At 40.9% G+C, this 20,932-nt stretch overlaps 1 protein-coding gene across 2 annotated transcripts in view; it reads left to right on the top strand.

Annotated features, from left to right (window-relative positions):
• Nucleotides 1-19,256, top strand: part of ADPRHL1 (ADP-ribosylhydrolase like 1) — a 40,916-nt gene extending 21,660 nt beyond the window's left edge. The window contains exons 6-8 of one of the 2 annotated variants that reach the window (XM_074963998.1): nucleotides 1,736-1,868; nucleotides 5,330-5,483; nucleotides 14,668-19,256. In XM_074963998.1, coding sequence (XP_074820099.1) covers nucleotides 1,736-1,868; nucleotides 5,330-5,483; nucleotides 14,668-19,042 — 4,662 coding nt within the window. In that variant the 3' untranslated portion in view covers nucleotides 19,043-19,256. Of the gene's footprint in view, nucleotides 1-1,735; nucleotides 1,869-5,329; nucleotides 6,902-14,667 lie in introns of those variants that run through there. The other variant, XM_074964008.1, reaches the window with a different exon arrangement.
• Nucleotides 19,257-20,932: the final 1,676 nt, after the last annotated feature.

Raw genomic sequence — 20,932 nt, 5'->3', positions numbered from 1 at the left:
GGAGAGTGGGGTGGGAGGAGGTATTGTTTCATTGTGTCTGTGTATATAATGTCTTCTGCAATTTCCACAGTATGCATCCGAAGAAGTGAGCTGTAGCTCACAAAAGCTCATGCTCAAATAAATTGGTTAGTCTCTAAGGTGCCACAAGTACTCCTTTTCTTTAAGGCCTTACAGTCTACTTGTGTAAGATGACAGCAGAAGCAGGTAGGCACTGCCTATTGTTTGCAAACATGAAAGTAAGGAGAAAGTGATGCTACAGTCTAGCTGGATACCCCTCCCACTTTGGTATATGTGTGGGTGCACAGTATATAAATATATAAAGCTTAACTGAAAGTTATTTTCATAGCATACAAACAGAGAAGTTAGATAAAATGTATAATAGTCCTGCTGGAAGGCTGCAATGTGACACTACTTTATTTCTCAGAACACACAAGAACTCCAAAACAGAGAGAAACAAAACTGGCTGCTCCCTAAGCAGAGAGATACAGCTCATCTCACCTTACTCTAGCTGGCGGTTTGCACACTGACCCTGCTGAATGCTCCCACACTTTGCTACAGAGCCCACTAGTCTGCACATGGGACTAGAGACAGACAGACAAATACACACACACGGCTCTTAACACGACAGCTTGCAGTTCCAACACAGTCCTCAGTAAACCATAAAGGGAATAGACTGAAACGCAAGGAAAGGCCTCATGTGTCAAGAAGCTCAAGGCCAAATTCAGCCCTAGTTGAAGGAGGTACAACTCAAATTGCTATATTGTATTTTATATGTTAAGGGGTTAAAAAACAGGCTTGCAGGCCAATCTTTAATCAAAATAATGTTTTTGCTTTAAGCATAACACATGCACTTTGGGTGTGGTTTGGAAATTGGGGCAGGTAAAAAAGGTAAAGTCTGGATGTACCTATTTTAGGGCCTGTTTGATGGGCCAGTGCACAATGCCCAGGGTTTTTGTTGCTGAGGAAGTATTCTGCCTCTTGTATTTGAAGATCATTTTCACTATTGTTGTTTAGAGCAGTCTTTGAGAGGAAGGGAAGCCTGGCAGGACAAGGTGAGAAAGAATGATTTGAAATAAAATATCTAGAAGTGGAGACATTTGAACAAATGTGGAAGAGGACACAGTAAAGACATATTTAAAACTGGGCAGGACAAAACATTTGAGAATATGTGGTTGGGGGAATGGAAAACAATTCCTCATTGTCTGAGAGGAGACCAAGACAACCTAATAAGTCTTTTCCACCTCTAATTTCTATGAGTGTGAACTTTTAAGATGTGAAATGAGACTCTGACTTGATGAGCTTCTTGAAATTCCTGGCTCACTTGAATCCTAGAGACCTTTGCTCCTGATCCAGCCTGCAGAGTAGTTACAAGTATTTTGTTTCCTTCTGGCCTACATGACTGTTGGCATTAAAGCCTCTGTCTGTCCCTGAGAGTCAGGGCTGCTTCTGGGGGGACTATTCAGCAGAGGAACCAGAGAATTTGTCAGTGTTAGGAGGCTTTGAAAAAATATCAACTCAAATTAATATTGTGGTTGCATTTGTAAATGGGAAGATCAGAGACGCTCCTCCGTTGCTCCATACGAAATGTCACAAATACATAGAAGTGAGCTTCCCCTGAATGCAGATCCTTACCAACCATCTCAGGGTAAAAGCGTCTAACAGTATATCACCCTGCATGTGAAAAGTGGTGAGCACTTGCAACACTTTGCGACCAACTCGACAGCTATTCTTTTAGACTTACAGGAGGTGGAGTTCTGAAGGCCGGGGTGGAAGAAGAGGCCATGATGCTCCCATGATTGCATATGATGCTCTTTTAGGATGTGGTGGTGACTGGACAGAACTTTGCAACCGAGCAATGTTCCATGGGGGTGAGTAATCCTGTTGTTCCTTTATAATATCGAGTGTTTGAATCCCCTAGAGTTTAAATGGCAAAATGGTCATTATTGTATGAGATGCAACCTTTAAGTCACAAATTTCACTTCTGTTGAAAAAGACATCTCGGCAGTAAAGCTCCCGACTAAGTCAAATCTGCCATATTGCCTATTATTGATTCCTTATCAATGTCACATGATCAGTGTTGTTGTTATGTCAATAGCACCTGCCATTCAGGACTCGGAAAGTGCTTTACAAACATTAGTGAATTAAGCCTCACAACATGCTTGTGAAGTAAATTAAGGATATCCATGTATACGGTTCACTTTACGACCACTTATATACAGCAACCTCTGTCTGGGATGGCTGCTATAGAACCACACACAGGAAAACAACACAAGGGCATAAGATGGGGGAGGAAAAAGAATACTGAATGCAATTAAAACTGCAGGGAGTTTTCAGGCAGGTAGTATGTAATTACTTAAGCAGTAGTTTGTCTGGGACACTGGTTTAACATCCTTACTCTTATAAAAAACACCATGTATTCTTTAAGGGACACAAGTGGTTAATATCTTTGTGTTGCAACTCATGCCAAAGATAGCTCCTTCAACATCACTGTGCCCTGCCCCCTACCCTCATGCTGAATCACCAACACTGCAGATTCACCCAGCAGGAGGATGCCATCAACAATCAACCTAGGCATTCCATGGAGACCCTCTGTCTGTGCTGCTGACCCAACCCACCCCGACTTAGCTTTGGGAGAGTTAATGGGATCTCAACACAAGATACCATGGATACATACACGCAGCCATTATGTGATTTTAAATGATTAATTACAGTAATAAGATACTTTCCCTGCCCTAAAGATCTTGCAATCTAGTGGTTTCTTCTGTAGCTACTCTTCCTTTCTAGCACTGGGTTAACCGCGATGGTTTGTTGCACCCTGAGAGCCATTTAAGAGAAGGGGGATGTTTTGTTGCGGAAGCTTCCTCCCAAAAGGAAAAGAGCAGTAAGTCAGGGACTTCGGGGTTGGAGGACCTGGCTTTTCTCTGTCCCCTGGCTCCTCCCCAGCCAATGGCTCTCTTATTTGATCAGATGAGCAGCTGATATCATTGCTTTTTATTTGCGTTAACCACATTCTCTTTCTCTGAAACAATATCAAATATATTGTTTTCATTGGATTAACTATTACCTTTTAAATGTAAAGATTGTTGCTTTCACCATTTAATAATAATTGTAAAATAAAATCTGCTGATCCTGTATTTGTGAGGCAGCGCATTAGCTAGATGCCCCACGAAAAGTCCCTTCTAATCAAAATGATGCAATGTGCTGCCCTTTAAGCAGCCGGACAGCATTGCTGCTTACTGAATTGACTTTTGTCCATTTGGCAAATGGACTTGTTGCCCTCCCAGCATGATTCTAATGGCACACAGGTTTCCTTGCTTGTGAACCAATGTAATCAGTGAGGTAGAGGTAGCGGTAGCAGAGGGAGCACGGGAAGAAAATACTAGGTTTTTTTGTACACTCTCTACAGCAGCAGGAGACAGTACTGTTAGCTTGTTGCCTGCTGGAGACTCCCCTGTGGAGGGGGTATCCATAGCAAGGGAGCGACAGGTTTCCAATCCCTTTGTGCCACTTAGCACACAAAGCAAGGCAGGGATTCTGCCCCACGACATCTGCACGAAATGGAATATTGGGGCCAACCCAAGTGTTCATTTGGTATCACAATGAATGTGTCAGTACATATTAAATTCATGGTTAAGGCTGGTCTTCACTGCAGCTGTTAGTGTGAGTTAGTACACACGCGTTACTCCACGTGAGCTAGCCTAGCTCAGTGAGAGCAGCTACACTGCGAAATAACATCTGAGCCACGCAGCATGGTTTGATTAGCAGAGTGACTGATTTAACAGCTGATGAGTAGTTGCCATTTAAGCTGCAGCATACCCACTGCATTATTAGCTCAAGGGTCAGCAGCACTGAAGCTTCAACCCATGCCCCCGGAGGGGGCGAGCTAGCTGGAGTTTAAAGCACCACTTAACTTAATCTAGAGATTTGTGTATGTGGATGGAAGTTGGGGTAGGGGCAAAACTTGAATTATAGCTAGTGCTACCACAGCAGTGAAGACAAGCTCTTACTCTTTTTGCCAATAGGCAAGAAACACATAAGCAACAGGGAGCAGCATGGCCTACCTGCTTTTGTAAACTTTCTTGCAGCGGTCTGCCGACCAGCCCTGAAGATGAAGAGAAGAGCTCTTCCTTCTCAGACGCAGCATTATTACTCCTGAGGGAATTCTGCACCACTGCGCATGCACAGAATTCACGGCCCCCGCAAATTTCTTTGCTTCCCTGCAGAAAAATTATTTCTGATGGGGAAGCAAAGGGAAGGCACAAGAGCAGTCACGTGCCCCTCCCCGGCAGTGCAGACAGGTTGGTTTGGCCTCCCGGAGCTTCCGGTAGAGATGTAAATCACCACTGGGGGGCTGGGCAGTCTGGGCAGTGTGTATGAGAGAGAGAGAGACACTCTATCCCTTTCACTCACTATTGCAGCATGCTTGGCATGGAGGGGCAGGGCTTTGGCGTGTTTCTGAGGAGGTAGGCATGGGGCAGGCTCTATCCCGTCAGGCAGAGCAGAATGTAGCAACCTGCCTGCTTAATGAATTGTTCCGATTGTTCTTAGTGAATTCCCCCAAGACTGTGAAACAGGTGTAAAAATGTTAAGGCTCCTTTACATTGCCAGAGTGGTGTAAAGGATCCTTACTGTAAAGGACAGTGTGGCCTTATAAATGCTTATGGTGTTTTAGAGAGTAGAACTGGTCTAAATTTTTAAAATTTCCTAGCAAAATGTGCTCCATGAACTGATTGCTACTGACCTTTTTGGAGATGGTCAGTAGCCAATATAAATTGTGAGTTTGAATACCCAGCCCTTGCTTGCTCTTCCGTTGCCTATGATGTAACACTGAGCATATGGCTGCATATATTTGTTGACTAATAACTAGAAGTAAAGGGTCAATACTCGCTACATTACTATTAGACAGAGGGGGTTTGGGGATTTCCTCCAATGCTCCCTACACCCGAACTCCATCCATTGTATTGTAGTTTAAATAAATTACCAAAATAATTGAAACCAGCCTGATTATTTTGCATTATTTTAACAAATAAAATATGCAGAATTTTAAAATATTATGTGCAGAATTTTTAACTTTTTGGGCAGAATTTCCCCAGGAGTACATTATGCAGTCTGACCCATTACTGCTGGCAAAGGTGGAGGCTTGAAATTCCAGTTGGTTGGTGAACTCCCTAGAGCTTCCATTCTGAGAGTCTCTTTGGCACACCACATATAAGTAAAAATCTCTCCTGCAGTGGCTTAAAGCTTCCTTCTCTGTGTAGTGATATATCTGCAAAGGAGAGTGCATTTTTCACAACAACAGAACTGCACACGGTTGTGTTTAATTTTACAGGTGAGAGCGCAGCCACTGGATCTATTGCCGGCTGCTTGTATGGATTGCTTTACGGCCTGAACAAGGTTCCCAAAGGCTTGTACCAGGATCTTGAACAGAGGGAGAGGCTAGAATACTTGGGCGAGTCTCTTTACCGACGATCCACAGAGGAAAAGTAAAGCAGTTTCTGCCATTTTTCTCTTTCTATAAAGACTCTGTCAAACACTGTAGATAACTGACTAATTATAATAACGCGGTTCTAGGCTGGTGAGGGTTAGTTCTAAAAGGCTATGTGGAATGTGTATAAGTGCAGTTAGCTGAGTCATTCAAGAGTAACTGGACACTGTAAATGTTCAGTTTTTCATAGATACAGGGATTTTTGAGTATCAAACTTGCTCTTAAAGTACAATCCAGGTCAGTGAGATTATTTTAAATAAAAAATAGATAAATAACTAAAACCCTCTTATTATCAAAATTCTGCCTACCTTACTAATGCCACCCCTAAAAAGCTATCATCAGTAGTCTCTTGCACACATATATAATTAATTTTCAAAACGAATGCTTTTCTTCTGAACTAATAGTATGATCCTTTTGTGAGGATGTTCCATTCCCTGTAGATTTTAAACTTTTAACAACTCTTCCACCTCCCTCTGTCCTCCGCCTCACATCTAATGCCTCTGTAATATTTGCAGCTCTACTGTGTCACAGATTATTCATTAATGAAATGTTAACCCTTTGTCAGCACTATGGTGTATATGTATTGTTATGTGAGAAGCTTCCAGAAAGGAAAGGCCAACACTAGCAACACTTCCAAGGTACAGCAAAGCATCATTGCGTTTAACATTTCTGCATTAGTATGTTTTTTTTTCACTCTAGACTCTTCAAAACTCTTTTAACAAGTCAACTGGCTGAAATATTTGTAAATAAATTAATCTCATGCTCTTCATAAGCATCATTTCTTCATTTTTAGATCGTACTTATATGTTGCTGTATCAGAATCAGAATTTTTGTCTGAGGCCATTAAAGAGCTGTAGTACGTCACCAGCCAGGCTACAATGTGTTTCGTGTGACTGAGATTTCTCTCACAAAGAGGCCTGGAGAGAAAACAGTTACTTCGGCTTTTAAAACAGAAAACCAACTAACTATATGGCCAGGTTAAAAATTAGTATCTGATGTGAATAAAACTAATAGTAGAACTTACTGAATCATATTCTGATCTGTAATACTGGCATAAATCTGGAATAACTTCCATTAGTGGAATTATACCAGTATTAATTCTGGAGTAATTGAGAGCAGAATCTAGCCCCATGTGATTAATTCCATGTTTTAGCACAAAGATTCTTAAACTGTGGTCCACAGAGAACATTCTAATGGTCCGCAGAGAGCTGACTGGTCACATGGTCCTGTTTTCGCCTCTCTATTTCCACCTGCTGACTTGCATTTAAAAAGGCAGCTAAAAATACATAAATACTTTCCTATTGCTTTTCCATATAAGCAATTGCCATTGGGATGTTATATGACAGAAAGGGGAGCAGGTGATCCATGTTGCTGTGGTTAGTACGGGAGATGGGCCACACACCAATCTTTTTCTTAAAATGTGGGCTACACAAAGAACAATGTTGAGTTCTTGTTTTAGCATGCTCTCTCTTTGCATCTTTGCTATCTGCTGCTTTCTCATTTTGAGCATATGTTAAAGTTTAAACAAAGAAGGATATTTGTTTGTAACTTATGACTTTATATAAGAAAACATCAAGACTTTCTGAAAACATTCTTTCTAGTTTATGATGCCTCTAACATTTCCCATAATAAATTCAGCAATTAAGAAGAGAGAAGAATGTAGCTCTCATAAGGTACGATTTTCTTTTGTACATCTAACTTTTCCTTTACCCAGGAAAAAGCTCCAGCGGAAAAGAAATCATCATTCCACAAAGACTGCATGCCTCATCATTAGACTTTGAAAGGTTGAACTAAACATATGGTTGCTGTGTTTTTAAAGTTAACAATTGTCCATATTGTTCTTCTAGAATGTATCACAGCTATCCCGTTATTCATCTTACCTTGCATTCATGATGGAGAAGGATCCAAACTTAATTTCACGGACAGAAAAGTGAATCTAATTTTGCAAAGATGGTTCAGATCGACAGAAGCTATAAAGTTGGCAAATGCTAGCAAAGCATTGTTTCCATAGTTATAGGGGAAAATAGGCCATTGACCACCACTTTATTAAAGACGTAACAAAGTTTAAATGTCAGCATTAATAAGAGTAATCACTACCGCAAAGGAACACAGTTGTTGCCTTCCCTTACTGTAGGCTATTCCTTGAACCAAATTACATGCAAAGCCGGGTGACCTCAAAATACTACGTGTGGTCCCAAGACTAAAAGACCAAAAAAACCTTTTTGCTCCCCTGTCATGGCCGTCTGACTCAAGCCAAGATTCAACTAACAATAAGTTAGAGCTGCTGATAGTCAACTCCTGGAAACTTCTATAAGTGGGTTTATCTTGTGGTACAGACTAACCTTCATTTCCCAGTAACCAAACACCAACTACCTTTCCCAACAAACTTTGAACCAGTGTTACTGTTGAACCCTCTCTTCACTCAATGTATTAAAACTTGCTAACACCAAGAAAAAGGTGCTGAAACAAGAGCCAACTCACTGAGTACTCATGACCAGACAATAACTTAACATTACCCAATGTAGAGAAAAGAAAATACAACCGGCTAGTGCAAATAGGATGCAAATATCCTAATTTATCAGAACTTAAACCACATGTAGCAGTTACAAACCATATGGCCAGGCCTGTCTGTCTGAACATTGCTGTGTGAGCAGGCAGGAAACGCTTTCTAAGAGGGGCAAGTGGGCATGAGAAGCAGCATAGCTCCTGCCAGGTGTTCTCTCTCCCCTACCTATAGCCGCCTTTAGCCAGGCAGTGGGAGCTTTATGTGGGTCAATGGGGTGACGCGTCATGCGGCTCATAGTGAAACAGCTTGTTTTGATTGGCTGCCCAGGCTGGAGGTGTTGTAGTCCTCGCTTGATGACCCTGGCAAGAATGGCTGGGGCTGCCTACTGTGTAGTGGGGGGAAGAATGGAATGTGTAGTGGGAAATACTTGTTTACTTGCCTTCTTTAGTTGAGATGACAGTTTCACACTGTCTCATGCAGCATTACTTGGCCTCTTAAAAGCTGAGTGCCTCTTCGAGACAATGAAACCATTTGTACCCCTGCAGTCCTGCCATGTCAGCAAGGTGGCATGGGGGAAACCTGCACTGCCCCTGTTCTGCACTCCCTGCTCAGCTAGTCCTCTCTGAGACACATTGAAACAATAATGCCTAAACAGAAACCCAAGTAGTTGAGGGCCAAGCGTTTGTTTTGTTTCTTTTTACAAAAGGTTTTTACGAAATCTACCATGAATATTTCATAAAAGTTCTGATGTTGTTGTTGTTAACAACCCCTGGACACACTGTTGTTGTTGTTGTTAACACAAGCCTTCCCTTGCAGCGCTGGCAAACCATGGTGCTCCCAGTGCATGCCAGCCAACGAGACTGGGCTTAGTGTGGGTTGAAGAGCACTAAGAAGGGCAACGCCCACCACCCACCTACTGATGGTAAAAAGGAGAGCTCCCCAAGCCTCTAAAGTGTATGTTTGCTGGAAACTACCCTCCCTCGGCAGGACCCCATAGGCACTACTGCTGGCCTAGGGCTCCAGAAACCCCCCAATCCCAGCACAGAGGCGAGAAGGGGCCAGGCTCCAGGGGTTGTTCAGAGGGTTAGTAAACGCATTTGTATGAGCTCCCTCTCCCCGCCCTACCTCCAGCAGCTCTTCCTGCTCAGGTGCTGAACACATTTCCCCTGCCCCATAGGCATAGGGTCTGACTGTCCTCAGGTCTGTGACATGACAGTGTCTGCTACAAAGGCTTTTACTGGGCTAACCCAGTCACTGGGATTAGATTGCATTTCAGCCTGCTAGTGTATCAGGCTTTTGGCACTCACATAGTACAGTGATGAGTGTCACAGAAGTGCCTGTGAATACGTAAGAGAGACAAGGTGGGGGAGGTAATATCTATTACTGGACCAGCTTCTGTTGGTGAAAGAGAAAAGCTTTCGAGTTTACACAGAGCTCTTCTTCAGGTCTGGGAAAGGTAATCAGTGTGTCACAGCTAACGACAAGGTGGAACAGATAGTTAAGCATAAGGAGTTAACTCATGTTGCAAGAAACCTTACAGACAACTATATACAAGAAACCCTCACATCAGCACACTTACCAGCACAGATCCAGCAACCACCCCAATCACACCAAGAAATCTGGTATCCACAGCCAGGCACTCAAATACCACAGAATATGCTCTGAGGAGAAAGTCCACGATATACACTTTAACACACGTAAAACCACCTTCACCAAATAAGGACACTCCACCAGAGAACTAGATTGCATCATGGAATGGGTCATTCTAATCTCCCGAGAGAACCTGCTTCAATACAGTAAAAAAGTCCACTGACCACACACCCCTAGTTGTCACCTATCACCCCACGCTGGAAGCCATATGAGGTAACATCAAACAATTACAACCCAAACTTGATAGGGACCACATCTTGAGAAAAATCTTTACCAAACCTCTTTTCTGGCCTTCAAACAACGCCCAACTTTGCCAAACTCATCATCAGAAACAAGCTCCCCACAGACCAGGACACACCAACTCAATGCAGCACCACACCCTGCCAGAACAGATGCAAAACCTGCAGCCATATTTCCACTGCTACAGTGTTCAATATCCCTCACAGGACCCCTTTCAAGATCCATGGGTACTACAAGTACCTATGGCAACATGTGGTATACCTCATCTAGTGCATCAAATGCTCTAGCAATCACTATAAGGGTGAAACAAGACAATCACTACACTCTCCAATGAACTCATATAGAAAAATTATAAAAGACAAAAACATCACCCAGGAGCAAACGCTTGTCCCAAAATAATAGCGCCATATGTGACCTCTCAGTCTACGTCCCCAAAGGAAACTGGCACAATACCTTCAAGAGGTGAGCCTGGGAGCTTAAATTCATAACTCTGATAGACACCAGAAATCATGGATACAATAGAGATACTAGTGTATGGCTTGTACCAGAGAGGTAGCTGTGTTAGTCTGTATCCACAAAAACAACAAGGAGTGTGGTGGCAACTTAAAGACTAACAGATTTATTTGGGCATAAGCTTTCGTGGGTAAAAAAACCCCACTTCTTCAGATGCATGGAGTGAAAATTACGGATACAGGCATAAATAATATACTGACCCATGAAGTATATATCTTATTAGGACACTCTGTAAACTACTAACTCACCTTTGTCCTATGACTGCAGAGGTGTTAATTGCCCACTTCATTTTGAATGGTTTCTTGCAATGTGTTAACTCCTTATGCTTAGCAGTTTGTTTCACCTTGTATTTAGCTGCAACATTCTGAGTACCTTTCCCAGACCTGAAGAAGAGCTCTGTGTAGCTCGAAAGCTCACTAACACAAGTTGGTCCAATAAAAACTACTACTTCACCCACCTTGTGTCTTTCATGTCCTGGGACCAACATAGCTATAACACCACTGCAAACAACTACGCATAAATAAGTACATTGCCTGCTCGCCTCTTGAAAATATATTATTGCTGAGTGGGTGGGGTGAAGGGAGTTCATTTAAAATAAGCAAACGAACAAGATCTTTTGAAACTGGTCTTAGATCACCTGGACATATATGTGATCAACCCATTCTGACATTTAAAATCATGTAGTTAGGATAAAAATATCCAGAAAACAGCTTATCTAGATCTCCTAAGGCGGATGGCAGCATACTTTTTAAAAATGGCTTTTGGGGGGAGGGAAGAGAAGCCAGGTACAGTAGAACCTCAGAGTTACAACTACCAGAGTTACGAACTGACCAGTCAACCACACACCTCATTTGGAACCGGAAGTATGCAATCAGGCAGCAGCAGACACACACACACAACACAGTACAGTACTGTGTTAAACATAAACTACTACAAAAATAAATAAAGGGAAAGCAGCATTTTTCTTCAGCATAGTAAAGCTGTATTAAGTCAATGTTCAGTTGTAAACTTTTGAAAGAACAACCAGGGCGTTTTGTTCAGAGTTATGAACGACCTCCATTCCTGAGGGGAGTTCCAGGTTCCAGTTCCAGAATGCTATTACCTCATTCCCTGACCTAGCTCATAGCCTGGGGTAGTGCCTTCCACTTCTCAACAGAGAACTCTCTGACTGTTTATGAAATGGTGTTAACAGCCTCCCACTATGCACAACAGCCCTAAGGGACCATTCTGCCCAGTTCCTCTCAGCTGTAATGACAGGTGGTTATAGTCCAAGGTGTGAAGGACAGTAGTTGGGATAATATTAGGGATGAAATCTTGACCCCCATTGGAATCAAGGTCAAAACTCCCATTCAATGTGGTCAAGATTTCCCTGCAGGACTTCATGCAGTAGACGCTCCCTTAGGAAATGTATTGGGGGGTTTTAATGCTGTGACAAAAGTATCAGCATTCCCCCATGTCCCCACACAACTGTGTTTATTTTAGAGAAATAACTTCATATCGCGAACCCAGGATTTATATTTCATGGTACATGGTCATCCAAGAGAGCAGACTTTTTCACAAATGCATTGTAATGCTCGTTTGTGGGTGAGATCATCTTGGAAAAACTTCAGATGACCAGAATAGGTAGAGTATCTCTTGTTCATCTTCTGTTACTAGCTGATGACTATAGACCAGACATTCTGACATAGGACATACACAACATTATTTTGTGTACCTATAAAACAGTGTAATATTTCTGAAAATGCACCCTAATGAAAACACCCTAAAATACATCCTATTGATTTGACTTCTGGGTAAACCCTCAATAGAGTTCACTACTGTTTCTTTTACCACCTAATGATCATTGTGTCGTAGTCCTCAACTGATTGATTAATGCTATTTTAACGAACTCCAAACCAATAACAAGAGGGTCTGATTCTGTTCCGATTGCAGTCAATTGGGTTTTTGCTTTTGATGCTAGTGGAAGCCAGGTTAGCCCATACTTTATTGTATGTTTATGGGAATGTCCACAGTATGGTAGGCACTTTTTAGAGAGAATAAGGAACAGCCCCTACCCTGGCAAGCTTGCAGTCAGAGGTCAGATAGACAGAAAAATAGGGCAGAGCTAGAGCAAGTTTTTCTTGAGTTTTTCTTTTTTTTCTTAATTCTCACAAAAAAAATTCAAATTAAACTGGTAACAATCAGCTCAAATGTCATGATAAAAGAGTTTTCAAAATTATAAATCCATCAGAACTCTTGACTGAAATACATTGAACATTTGGCTTTCTCTGCCCATTGCAATCCAAAAAAATATCCTTTTAAAAGAGTGACTTTACTTAATCTCCTCCTGCCTTAAATGCCCTTCTCCATAATAGGAGGGGGAACTGCAATCCAATGATAGCCAGTGAGGGCATCCTTCTGAAATAAACACCAGTTGTAACAAATGGAACTCTCAATATGACATCAGAACTGGCTTCATTATATTTCTGTCCTTGTGTGTGTTACTGCTTACGTGAAGGGGTATTTAATCTGTGTTACCATGTACTGTGTATGGGGAGGGCACCTGTGCTATGGTGAAATGTAGTCATTCACAGTTGAAACCCAGAGTCTAGTTGTTTGTTATACAGACATCAGCCAGTTGTCAAAATCTGTTTTGGTCTTTTAAAATACCCAGAAGGTCATTATAAATAGAACCCATGCTGTTGTATGTAATTTTTAAGTGCCTTCTCTTCTGTATACTTGAAATGTAGCCACCTGAAAGCCAGATTTTGCCACCCTTTTTGACAATGAGCAGTACCTTTACTCTGCAGGTAGCCCCATTAAAATCACAGCATAGGTTTGGTTTTAATTTCCCATCCATTGAAATCAATGGTGTACAAACCTGCTGTCAGTAAAAGTGGCAGGATCTGGCCCTATAAGAATACAGTTTTGAAGATTGATACTACATAAAATGTGAACAGTTTTGCAACTTCTCTTCATTCTATTTATGCACCTTATACGTGTACATCAGGTTTAGTTTACAGAATTTGTTGTCCCACTTCTGCTCATAAATGAAGAGGACATAAAAATGAATACTCCGAATCTTCGCCTGGCATGTTGGCTGGACTCCATTCACAACACTATTTTACTGCACAGTGAAGTAATCCATTTTTTCATGGGTGCTAGAAAGCTGACACTTCTTGCGGTTTTTTCCAAAGCACTGTCTTATGTTATTGACTTCACTCTGCAGCTTTTGCACTAAGTTCTGTATTTTATTTAGTAACCAATCAGCACCATTTTTTTAAGTCCTCGACTCTCTGAAGGCTTAATTCTCCAAACTGAACTGTAGAGACAGCATGCCAGAGTTCCTGCTCCAGGCTAAATACTGAAAGGGGGCAGTAGTCAAGCGACATTGCCATGGCTGTCATTACATAAAGTGCTCTATCTCTGGTTCTGTCCTACTGGTCATTGGTGTGATCCTTTTGGAAAATAGATTTAAGGGGGCATTTCCCACGTGCCAAATGTCCCAGATTAGATTAGACCCCTCGTTAACTGGAAAGGTTCCTGCTAATTTTTAAATTGTATCTACAGTGAAACCTGAGTCTGTGGCTGATCTACACTTTTCAGCCTTCAGGTTTTGTTTTTATGTTAAGCCAGAGGCACAGCTGTATTTCCATACTGAGTGTGTTCTCATCTTCTTTCTTGTTTATCAGGAGTGGAAATGTTTGGTAACATTTGCATATCAGGGGACAATAGTACTTAAAGAGAGTCAGGAATGGCACAGATGAGCTTTGTTCACCATTGTTAGTGTTGTTTATTCTCATGAACATTTGCCAGTTACTGTCCAATTGTCACAAAACAATTGTCACAAAACACGGGAGAAATTGCAGGCTGCACAATGTAGGATTGTTATTAAAAACCTGCATACACACACACACCCCATAAGATGCTTCATAAGGCTTCTAAAATATTTTGCATGCTGTTAACAGGCAACTAACTATGACCCAGTTAAGAACTGTAGGTTAAGGTATTCTGTTTAATGCACTATACATGTAATTAAAAAGAATAAGATTAGACGAAAGTGACTGGTCTTGGGTCTTGTCAGTACAGCTGTAGGGACTTCCACAGACCAATTTCTAATTGTCTATCTGTGTATAATACTAAGTTTGTCTTGATTTAAGTTGTAAAACAAGTTTTAGAAGATTTCTGTTATAAAAGAATGGATCTGTTAATAAATAAAATAAAAGTAATACAGAGTAAGGAAGTAGAGGCAATACTGATGACTTCAAAAGAGCATTCATTTTGTTTTATGCAGCACTAAATGTACAAAGTTTTGCGATGATAAGCTGCTGATAGATCCCATGGTGCTGAAGAAGAAGCTAAACAGGATGGCAACAGAACCAGGGGCTTTTGCTGTCCTCAGCAGCCTGCTGCTTTACATCACAGACCTCATGGCCTGCGATCCACAGATGCCGAGGAAGAAGGCAAAATGGGCAGAAGGCAAAGGAAACAAGGTGATTTGTAATCCTGACTGCCAAAGTACAAACAACAGCAAGCGCCCCACAAGATTCCAGCTTTTGCAGTCCAAGTTCATGAACAACAATCGTGAACCTTACATAAAGAAGACACGAGAAGTTGGCAAACTAATCATTAAAGAAAAGCAGTGGGCAAACAGGGGCTGTCTAAATGCCCCTGTTAACAAATCAGACAAAAATAAGGAGAAAAAAGGAAGTGGTCAAGCACCAGAAGAGAACAAACAGATAATGCCCAATGAGCGGGTCAAGTGGAATGGCCTGAGTGGGAAAAATACAGTGAAAAACATTCTGAAGAAATTTTTAGCTGCAGAGGAGAAAGAAACTAAGGAGAAAGTTTCTGTCTGGAAAAAGAAAGAGCCAAGCAGTAATTTGCCAAAAATAATCAGCAAGAATTCTGTTCTCTCCAAACTGAAGGAAAAGTTTGAACAAGCTAGTTCTGTTTGTTCAGCCACAGAGGTGAAAACATTGCTGTTGCACAAAGGTGAGAAAAATAATACAAAGGTCCCAAATAGAATAGCTATTCACAAACCAAAGGTCACAGTGCTTCACACTGTGACAGCCACGGTTCTAAATAGCCCTCAGTCCCAGTGTTTAGTGTGTACGACTGCTCCAATGCCTAGATTCAGTGTTGTGACTGAAATTAGCCATCCTTGGAGCTGGTTGACCAACAACACTGATAGTAATCAGCCTTTTGATCATGGCACTCAAATGGGAGAGATGAGTGACTCTGACAGCAAACATGATCTTAAGCCTGGTAAGAATGAAATGCCAGAAAATAGGGCACAAGACAGAGAGTACAAAGGACAGATGCAAACTGTACAATGTGTCATGCTCAAGGTCATGAGTGACGACAAGGATAGTGCTGAGACTAAAATAGATTCCACAAACCAAGGACCTGATTTTCTTCCTAATCAAGACAGCTCTTCTACTTTCTGTAAAAATAAAGCCCTTGCAGACTGCATTCCTACTTTATCTAAACCCAGCCTATCTCACATGGGGAATAGCATAGTAGCTGGATTTGATACATCTTCATTAGGAAATAATAAAGCTGCTCAAAATGTTAGTGAAGACAATCCATCTACTAACTCGCCTTTTTCTGGTGTAGCTGAAGGATCCAGTGCACATAGTCCCCAGGATATTAAAGAGGTTGAGATTCCTAAAATAACAGTGAATGCGTGCAGTTCAAAGGAGACAGAAATAGAGTTCTCAGAGTCAGAAAAGGATCCTCTCTTTGCAAGCCAAAAATGTTTCCCGGAGGAGAAACTATTGAAAAATATTCCATCGTTTTGCTCCCCAGTAGCTCAGGCATCGCAGAATGTAGTGCCTCCAAATGATGACCTGCAGTTAACTGTCAAAATACCAGTTCCTGACAAAATGCCACCACTCATGCCAAGGCAAGAAAATGCATCATATTTTAAAGGCAAACATTCAAAAGCAGCTGTAAAAAGAGAGAAATTTCACTATAAACAGGAAATATTTCCTAGTTCTAGAAAAAATGATTGCAAAGTCACAGCTAAGCAAGACGAGGAGCCAGCGATAAACCCAAACAAGCTGTCTGATTGTCAAATGCAAAGTGAACAAATAAACCAGGAATCACAAGCACATCAAATGCTCAGCCCACAAAATAACATTGATAATTTCAGCACTAATGTATCAAATCTGACTATGAATCAGACATACCAAGTACACTCATCAAATGATTCAAAGAAGGAAAAAGGTGGTATTGTAGAAGAAAAGCATATCTGCTCTGATACTGAAAAGGACCAAAGTTCATTGTCAAGTTATTTAGTGAAGCACAGGTGTTATATTCCAGAAGAGAATTTTGGAAAGGACCAATTATCCTCATCAAATGAAATGGCAAGTCAGGAAAACAATACTGCCAGGGAAAGGAGTACCTTGTGTCATCTGGAGACTTATCAAATGCCATCAAAGTATTTCATGAAGCATGAAAGTGACATTGCAGAAGAGAATCCCTGGCCTAATTCTGAGACATGTCGATCATCAAATTATTTAACAAAGCACAAAAGCAATGCTACAGAACAAAGAATCTGGCATGCTATTGAAAAGCCCCAGATCACATCATCAAAAGATTTGGTGAAAGATGAAACTGATAGTGTAGAAGATAAGAAGGCTTGTCATAATTCTGATAAGTATCAAATACCTTCTTCAAATGAGTCAGCAAAGCATAAAGATGATATTATAGCAAAGAATGCTATGTATAACGGTGAGAATTATCAGACACTACCATCATCAAGTGATGTCACAAACCATGAAAATAATACAGCCAAAGAGAAGAATATCCTTCATGTTTTTGAGAAGAATCAGTTACTCTCACCAAATGAACTGGGGAAGTGTGAAAATAATACTGCAGAAGAGATAAGTCCCTTGATTAACTGGGAAAAGTACCGACTACCCTTGCCAAATGAATCAGAGAAGCATGAAAATAATACTGTGGTAAAAACAAGACCCTGGCGTAATCTGGAGCAGAACCAACTGCCAACTTCAAATGATACTCTGAATTATAAAAATGAGATGAGAGATGAGAACTTTGAGAAAAACCAGTTTCCTTCCTTAAATGAAATGGTGACACATGAAAATAATAGTGCAAGTGAGAGAAATAGCTTACATAAATATGAAGAGTACCAAATGCTGTCATCAGATGATGGCTTGAAGCATGAAAATGATACGATGGTAGAGAAGAAAGCTATTGCAGCAGAGAGAAATACCTTGTGTAACTCTGAGATGTGCCAAATACCAACATCGGGTGATTTTATGAAGCATGAGGATAATAATGCAAAAGAGAATTCTTCTAGTTTTGAGACATGCCAATTACTCTCATCAAAGAATAAAATTAACACTCCAGGACTGAGAAATACCTTGTGTAACATCAAATACCAAATGCCATCAAGAGATTTAGTGGAAAATGAATATAATACAACAGAAGATGAAAACACCTGTTGTAATACTGAGAAATACCAACTGTTCTCATCCCGTGAATCAATGAAACATGAAAATAATGCTGCGGAGGCAAGAAATATCCAGAGTAACTTTAAGAATTACCAAAAGCCATCATCAAGAAGTACAGGGAAGCATGAAAACAAAACTGTTCAAGAGAAGAGTACCCATCAAAATTTTGAAGAGTACCAGTTACTCTCAAGAAATGCACTACAGAAGCATGGAAAGAAAGCTGCAGTAGAGAGAGATACCTTGTGTAACACTAAGAAGAATAAAAAACCATCATCAAGTTCATTGGTGAAGCATGACAATAATGTTACGGTAGAGAAGCAACAACAAACACCATTGTTGGATGATTTTGTGACGCATGAAACTGAAACTGTGGAAGAGAAGAATAAACATTATAGTTCTGAGAAGTGCCAGTTAACCTCATCAAATAAATTGGTCAAGCATGGAAAAAATACCACAGTAGAGAAGAAGCAACAAATACCAAAATCAGATGATTTTAGAAAGCATGAAACTAACACTGTGGAAGAGAAGAATAAACATCATAGCTCTGAGAAGTACCAATTAGCCTCATCAAATAAATTGGTGACGCATGGAAAAAATACTGCAGTAGAGAAGAAGCAACGAACACCAATATCAAATGATTTTAGGAAGCATGAAATTAGTACTACAGAAAAGAAAAATCCACATCGCAAAGCTGAGAAATACCAGTTACCCTCCTCAAGTAAACTGGAGAAGCATGAAACTAATAGTTCAGGAAAGAAAAATAGTTTGTGTGACTTTGAGAAGTATCAAGCTTCATTGCCAAGTGATCTCATGATGCATCGAAGTGATTCAACATTAGAGGAGAATACTTGGCATGACATTGATAACTACCAAAAATTACCCCCATCAAATGATGTATCCAAACATGATAAAAATACTGTAGAACTGAGGAAAACCCAGCTTGGCTTTGAGAAGTACCGTAAACTATCATCAAATGATTTAGCAAAGGATGAAAATGTTGCTGCTGAAGGAAAAGCCAGGAGGTCAGGGTCTGACCAAACAAATGACAGAGAAGCAGAACTCCAGGACTGCACTAGAACAGCAGCACAAGCAAAATACATAGCAGAAAGTTACAGTGAAGGACCCCTAAATTCATCTTTTAAACCAATGATAGTTAGAGTAAGTGATACATTTAAGCATCACACCTGAAATATCTCTACAGGTAAACTAATTACCTCAATTATTTGTATAATCAGATCTTTCTTTTTTCCTTCAATGTTCAAGACACTTGAATTAAATTATCACTTTGTAATTGCATGGATATTGATGCGTATTTGTTAGGGTGGGATTCTTTTCCCTTTCTTAAACACTGGCCTGAAGATCACTGCAAATATATCATCAGATTAATCATCAATTTATTATGAGAGGGGCTGAGAGATCATCAAAAATGTAATCCTGCTCCAGTCTCTCCTTGATAAATGCCCGATTTTGTTTGTACCTAGGGTATTTTGAGGACGAACATTCCTTTGTATTTACTCATTCTAACAAAACGCTGTTACTACTCCTTCTAGGTATGGCTTTAGACAATGTCAGCCTTCATTAGGTCAAAAATGACCACTTAAGTTCTAGCCTTAAAGCTGTAAATGCAAATGATCCTTTGCTAACATGAATAATGTTTCAGGGGTAATGTGCAGAAAGGTAGATGCTTTCTTTATCTGTAGGAAAGTCCTGAAAGGACAATATGTTAAATAATTTGCTATCGGGCACTTATGTTCTGTCGTATAAATGTTGGGAAAATATTGATTGAACCTTCTATCAAGATATTTACACTTTCGGGTGTGTACAGTATTGATGTATGTTTGTAGAGAGAGGTTATTTCCTCATGCATGTCACTCTATAGCTACTCCTGTGTTCACAAAGGGCCATAATGCAGCAACTACAAGTACTCACAAAGGGCCCAGTCCTGTAAGGTGCTGAGCAGGTCAATGAAAACAGGGTGCTGAGAATGCTGCAGGAGGGATTCATCACTTTGCAGGATTGGAGTTAAATTGCCTTTGTGGCATAGCAGGGGCACACAGGCCCAAGGCAGGCATTGCCATGGATATTAAAGTTACTCATTGGAAAGTCTTATCTTGCTTGTGCTTTCCTGTCAAGTGTAGCAAGTGTTTAGTGCGATATGAAACTTGATAATAATGAGCAGCCAATGTCAATTGAAACGTGCCAGTGGAATGTGATGTTCAGAGTGGACAATAATAGCAACTTCTGCGTAAAGTTTGCGTGTCCCAGGCTTTGCTTTGGTAGACGGGATCGGTTTGTTATGTTTGCTTCTTTCTGCCCAGCTGCTGAACAGAATGTAGCTGCAAAATGGAATCTTGCTGTTAATGCCACATAACACCCTGTGGTAGGTAGGCAGATATTAATATAATAAAGTCAACTCTCACATGTGCCAGCATATCTGCCTTGTTTTCATAAGTTGGGCATTACCGTGGAGAGAAGCCTTTTCTAATTAAAAAGGCCTTTCTTTAAAGGGCACTTCCTAAGGGCTTTGATTCATTAAATGTTATCCACAGCCATCCGCACACAGATCCTGGCTCTTTGACAGCCAAGGTCAGCCTGCCTGAAAAGCCAATTAAAACCTCAATCTTTTAAGTGGCAGTAAGCTTCTGAAAGTTGCAGAGCTAATTTAGAAGGGGTGGAGTTTATGCAAATAAGCTCTTCTTTACCCACAGTCCACTGCACCACATTCCTTTGGATATGTTGGACACTGTCAGCAGCTATGCAGTATGTTTAAGAGGTCTGACTGTAGCTTGTTTCCCAGATTGGCAGAATGCTCCTCTATGACTCCAGCCAAGAGAATGATGACATGGGCACACTGGCAGCATGCTAAATTCAAATCCCTTTGATGACAGTGTAAAGAGCACAGATAGACAGCTGGGCTGGGCAGGCCGGGGACACTGCTTTGAGAGGTGACATGGAACACAGTGTTCCCTGATAGCTAAAGGAGGTGATTATTTTAAAATTTTTCCTTGAAGACATAGCATTAGCCTTCCTGGCAGCAAAAAGCTCATGGAATGAAATCTTCCCCTCCCCACCCCCACC

The sequence above is a fragment of the Natator depressus genome, chromosome 1 (genome assembly GCF_965152275.1).
Source record: "Natator depressus isolate rNatDep1 chromosome 1, rNatDep2.hap1, whole genome shotgun sequence".
NCBI lineage: Eukaryota > Metazoa > Chordata > Testudines > Cheloniidae > Natator > Natator depressus.
This window is presented reverse-complemented; position numbering and strand designations above follow the sequence as displayed.